Source organism: Zingiber officinale, chromosome 4A (assembly GCF_018446385.1).
Source record: "Zingiber officinale cultivar Zhangliang chromosome 4A, Zo_v1.1, whole genome shotgun sequence".
Classification (NCBI taxonomy): Eukaryota; Viridiplantae; Streptophyta; class Magnoliopsida; order Zingiberales; family Zingiberaceae; genus Zingiber; species Zingiber officinale.
In genome coordinates, this window is record NC_055992.1 from 130,766,462 (window position 1) to 130,772,461 (window position 6,000).

At 38.5% G+C, this 6,000-nt stretch overlaps 2 protein-coding genes across 2 annotated transcripts; one reads left to right on the top strand and one right to left on the bottom strand.

Annotated features, from left to right (window-relative positions):
• Positions 1-689: 689 nt before the first annotated feature.
• On the bottom strand, positions 690-3,110 carry LOC121971222 (probable E3 ubiquitin-protein ligase ATL44). Its single transcript, XM_042522380.1, has 3 exons — positions 2,971-3,110; positions 1,955-2,539; positions 690-1,207 (listed from the first exon to the last, which is right to left on the bottom strand). The coding sequence occupies exons 2-3, from the start codon at positions 2,496-2,498 to the stop codon at positions 1,185-1,187; spliced, it is 567 nt and encodes a 188-aa protein (XP_042378314.1). The 5' UTR covers positions 2,499-2,539; positions 2,971-3,110; the 3' UTR covers positions 690-1,184.
• Positions 3,111-3,243: 133 nt separating this feature from the next.
• Positions 3,244-4,067, top strand: LOC121971223. Its single transcript, XM_042522381.1, has 2 exons — positions 3,244-3,485; positions 3,581-4,067. The coding sequence occupies exons 1-2, from the start codon at positions 3,426-3,428 to the stop codon at positions 3,839-3,841; spliced, it is 321 nt and encodes a 106-aa protein (XP_042378315.1). The 5' UTR covers positions 3,244-3,425; the 3' UTR covers positions 3,842-4,067.
• Positions 4,068-6,000: the final 1,933 nt, after the last annotated feature.

Sequence of the window (6,000 nt, forward strand, 5' to 3'; positions counted from 1 at the left end):
AAATTTCATTAATTCGATTGAAAATTGAGTTAATCAATTCGATTTGTTCAGAAAAAAAAATAATTTATTTGGTTTAAATTAATTCGGTTAAATTTTAATAGAATATTCAGTCCTAAATTCATTTAACTTTATAACATAAAAATATTAAAAAAATTTGATAAAAAATTTATTTACTAAATTACTATGAGATAAACTTGTCTCAGTCTATCAGTTCCCAATTGTATTTGATTCTTTTTTTTTCAACTTTATCATTTAAAAAAAAAACAGTTTTTCAAGTATCAAACTACCTAACTTTTAATCTTTTCTTGAACTGGTCCACCTAGATAAATCCAATCTTTTGCCATATAAGTTTGATTTAATAAATTAATCATTCAAAGCACTATAAGTCACACTTCAGTCTACACTCTTAAACATTACCGGTTCACCAGTTCTTCTTTATATATATATATATATATATATATATATATATATATATATATAATCCTAGGGATGATGGGTAAAAACTTTCTTACTCTATAGAAAATACAAGAACTTGTATCACTGGTACAGATTTCAGCAAGAGACAACTGCCAGAGACGATATGTGAGATAAAGGTCCAAAAATGGAAAAAATTTGAACTTATAAATTAATCAAAGGAGTAATTAGTCAACATTCTCCAACCAATATCAGTGTGTTATTTTGAAGTTTCTTAAAACTGAAGCAAGTTACATAGTCGTGTTTGAACTAATTCATCTTCTTCGAATTGCTTTCGCTTGCCAGTACAATTTTTCAGTATTGTACATGAATGGAAATACAAGAACTTTGTTTCAGTGATCAAGATCTCGGAAACAAACAACTAAAAGAGATGGCATGTGAGGAAAAGTTACAACTTCCAGTTACCCTACACACTTCAACCAACAACAGTGCATTCTTTAAAAATTTCTTATGTCTAAGAGTGGATTGCCACCACTTCCCAAACTAGTCCCACCAAACTTATCAAACTTACAGGGAAGCTTCTTGCTCTTTATTTTTTGCCCCCACTTCTCATTTTGATCCTTCCAAGTAGACATCAGTCAGTGGGACAAGAAGAATTTAAAGTAAAATAATCACACACATACATCAGTTTTCAGCTTCTTGGAGAAAACTCCAATTTTTCTTCACTGCATTCTGTTCTTACCTCTTTAAAAATTCGCCTGCCAAGACCCTTAGTGGAGGAAAATATAGTCGACTGGTGGAGGAAGAGTAGTCTTTCTCAATCAAACATAAAGAAGTTAACAAAGGACTAGAAAATGCTAGCTTTAGGTTTCTTGAACTGATAAAAAACAATATCTTTTAAAGCTTTTAATGGAGGACCAGAAGTTAATATATATTCCAGATGCTTAAACTTACATAAGTTTGTTTGTCTACAATATTACACAACCCTCAGACACCAATCTACAAGAAGAAAGTCTTAACTTCTCACTCCCGCTCCTCATTTTGATCCTCCCAAGTCAACATTAGTCAGTGGAACAACAAAAATTCAAACTAAATAATCACACACTTCCATCTGTTTAGTTTCTTGGGGAAGATTCAAATTTTTTTTTTCAGTGTATCTATTCTTACTTCTTTAAAAATCCACCATCTGAGGCCCTTGGTGGAGTAAAATATTAGCCCAGTGGTGGAGGAAGAGTTGTGTTTCACAATCAAACTTAAAGATGTTAATAAATGACTAGAAAATGATGGCTTTAGGTTTCTTGAACGGATGAAAAATTACATTTTTAAACGTTTATTCAACATCTAATGGTGGATACATATTCCGGATGCTGCAAGTTAATTTCTTTTGTTTGATTTCTAGTGTACTTTATTATATAAAGACATCAATTTACAAATAAATGGCCTGGTCACAAGAACAAACCCTAACCAGAGAGATGCAATTTACAATTTTACTTTTTCTAATGAAAGAGTTAAAGAAGAATACTTTAGGGGAGGAACGTACTGGAGTCGCGATCCTCTCTAGCCTGGGCCACTTCCTCCGCCGCAGAGGCGGTGGAGGTGGTAGCGCATGAGCCCTCAGAACTAGCTCCGCACGGCCTTGACGGCTGGGCGGCGGGAGCGGCGGCGACGACGAGAACCCGGCGGCAGGAGGGGCAGTTGGAGCGGGACACGAGCCAGGTGTCGATGCACCCGACGTGGAATCCGTGTCCGCACTGCGGCAAGATGCGGATCTCGTCGCCGCCCTCGAACTCCAAGAGGCAGATCGGGCACTCGGCCAGCCTCGCGTCGGCCGCGGCGCCGTAGGAGATCTTGGGAAGATCCCTGAGCGCCTTCTCTGTGAGCCCCTTGCACAGCGGGGAAGCTGAGGCCCCCTGGCGGAGCCAGGCACAGCGGGCCACGAGCGCGAGCCCGACGACGCAAATCAGGGCGCAGAGCAGCGCCGCGAGGATCACCACCGCGTCAGAGTCTACGGATAACGGCTCCGACGGCTGGGACGCCGGTAGCATGCCGGAGTTCGTCTGCAGGAGCCTCGCCGCCGGGGGCATTGGCGCACCGAAGAGGGATGTTCGATTGGATGCCGAGTCGTCTGAGCTCAGAGCAGACGGGATCGGTTAATATATCATTAGCCGAAAATAAAATACCAATTTTGCCCTCCGATAGTCCCCTCCTCTTTTTTAAAATATTCTTAAATTTTAATTTAAATAAAAATGACAGGCATATCTAATTTTGTAATTGTGAAAGATTTACGAGCTAAATAATTTTGTTCTAATAATAAAAAAAATCCATGAAAAAATTGGATAAATATTATTATAAATATAGTTTTGATATCTTGATATAAGACAATTAAATCAATTCAATAAGAAAGAGACACAATGAAGAAAGACAGACACCAAGAGAAATCACACAATTTAGATGACATGAGAGAACAGAAAGGGGAAAGAGAAAACACACAATTTAAACTTCTAGAATCAATATTTATGATGAATTCAAGCATCAGATTTGATAAAAATGATAAACCTTTTCTAGAGATCTCTACTTGAGAAGGTATTCATAGAATTTGCGTGAGCACCCATTGTGCCTGAAAGAGGTTGGATATCTCATTCCACCTTCTGCATCACTCTACAGTCCCTGTCAAGAGACAGTGGAGCTCATTGGCACACAGCCAAGGCACTGAAATGGATAGGCAGCATGAAGTTTATCAGGTTCACTTATTCAATGTAGAAATTTTATAAAAAAATGGCATATTGGGAACTTATCTCTGCATATATTGTGTGGCTGCCATGCCACCTTATCCAATCAAGATTGCTTCTTGGACCTCGAGGAAGGTGAGTCCCTTCCTCATGAACTTCATTCCATCACCATACAAAAAAGAGTGATGATGCTATCGCCAATCGCTCATGGTATGTATGTCTCTTTGGAGCACTTAGCATATAGATCTCTTATCAGCAACCCTTGAGCTCTTTAGTTGAGCCATGGCCAGCCAGGCAACTCTTGCCTCTTCCAGCATCCCCTGCAACATCAGGTTCAACAAGGTCTCTCTCATTCTACATATAGTTTTAACAGTGATTTAATTTGCAGGTGTATGAATGCCTTGTCGAATGATCTAAGTTCAATTTCATGCTTGCAGAAGCTAGAGTTTGCTGAATTCTCAGGGCTGAGATCGAGCATCACCTTTGTAGGACATAGAAGTGAAGCATCCTTCTCAGATGTGTTGGCTTTTGTGCATTGCTTCGCCAATCGCCAGGCAGCCAGAGCTGTTCCTACAAAGGGAGTGACAGTGTCAAGGGATATACTTTCCAACATTTTAGGGATTCCAGATTTAATCATCTTCAAATTATTAGAGATCATATCTCAAAAAGTAGATCCGCCGCCTAGAGCCGCCCCATAAGTATGAAGGGAGGTAAATTTATTCAGGTATACAGACGAGAGGCGCATGGTAAGATGAATTCCATATAATGAGTTCCTATAAGATTCGATCTCTAGCTATTATACTAGAAACGTCATACATCGACCGTTGTGCTATGCCTTGGGGCAACTTAAGGATCATATCTAATCTGACAAATTAAGCATTTTTATTTATCATGATCCGACAAATTAAGGATCTTTACTTATCATTGTTTCCCTGTAAATATTATATCAACAAGACACTAACTGTGAGCTAAAAATCAATACAATATCAATTTTCTATCTTGGTATAAAGGAAAATTCCAGCGATCTTATAGTTGGAAATCTATAACAACAAGTTCTATCATGATGTCATTTACTATCCAAATATCGACAAAACTAAACCAGAAAAATTACTCTTTGAAAATCCTAGGTACTATTTATGTTAAAAGGTCATTGCTTATTCTAATTCATGTCTGAGGAGTCCACAATCCCAACTGAGACAATAGTGGAATGAAGCCGATGTAGAGGAGATTAAAGTTAATCTTGAACATGCAATCCGAGAGTAGCAAGACCAACATCGTTTCCTCATTTGGCTTCTATCAACACTTTTAGATGAAGTATTGGGTCAAGTCATTGACCCCTCATGCACCACTGCAAGGCACTTGTGGATATCATAGGAGAAAATGATGGACTCACAATCTAGTGCATGCCTCATGCAACTCCGGCTCCAACTATAAACAATGAAGAAGGGTGAGTTGTCCATGACCAAATATTTACAAAAAGTGAAATCCAACTCGGACGATCTCACAGGCATTGACATCGGATTCCAGAGACTGATCTAGTGCTCTATACTCTTAGAGAACTCGGATCCAAATATGAATCTATGGTGGTTGCCATAACAACCAAGAGTGAAGAAGTAAGCATAAAAGAGTTAATTGACATGTTACTTACTCATGAGCAGAGACTGGAATAGCTGCACACCACCGAGCCATCTTTTGTGGCATATGTCTCTCGAATTGTCTAGGAGAAATTTCCGTCGAGACACCACTCTAGATAGTCGCCACCACTCTAGATAGTCGCTACCTCAGGGGGCCCTCTATTGGGTGCCCCTTTTCTTCGAACCCTTCAAGGGCTCACAACTCTCATAGGTCATCATCCACTTCTTCATTGGGTCGGTATCAAGCCCAATATTTAGAGAACCCGAGTCCAACTCCTTTCATAACAACCCATAAACTCCAGACCCATAATCAGCAATGCAGGGGTTGTGCATATTGTGGAGGTCGGCATAATGAAAATAAACGACCCAGTGTCACCTATGTGACAGGTTTGGCCATGTCACTGCTAACTATCGTACATCGCACCAGTGACAGATCCGTAACAGAGGGGGTCATTCTATGACATTATATCAATGTCATTTTGACCAGAAATTTAATTCTCCACTACCACCATCAGCTATGATAGCTGAACCTATCACAGTCTCTAATTCTGCTTGGTACCCTGATCCAGGAACCATCGATCATCTAATAGTAGATTTAGAGAACCTATATGTTCACTCCCCGTATCAAGGTACGGAACAACTTGTTGTTGGCAATGGTACGACTCTTCCCATATCTATTATTGGTGACTCCCCTATTTTTAGCCTTGCCATATTATTACAGCTTTGAAATATATTACATGTTTTTGGTATACTAAAAGCCTAGCTTAGGCTTTTAGTATAAAATATTTATCTAGAAATAAGAATTACATTGGTCAAATGTCTATATTTGTGATAAATGTAGTTATTCAATTAATTTATATTGTAGATAACATGGTGTGTGGTGTCACACACAGAAGATCATGTTATCAGTACCTTATAAATTATAAACAGTAGCTCACGACCATGATGGAAAGGAACAAATCATTGGAAGGTCGTAGTGTAATTAGGTGTTAGTTTATCTTAACTATATAATTACACTAGTACACTAAGAGTGTATTGAGTAGGACCATTAGAGGTCGTTTCTTTTATACTAACTTTATAAAAGAACAAAGACCTCAGTTATTATGGAAGTGTGTGCTCTTAATCCTAATATAATAACAAGCACATATATTTGATATTTATTTCTTTAATTTATCAATGGGTGAGATTTAGTTCGATGAATCAATAAGCCCGATAAGTTGGGA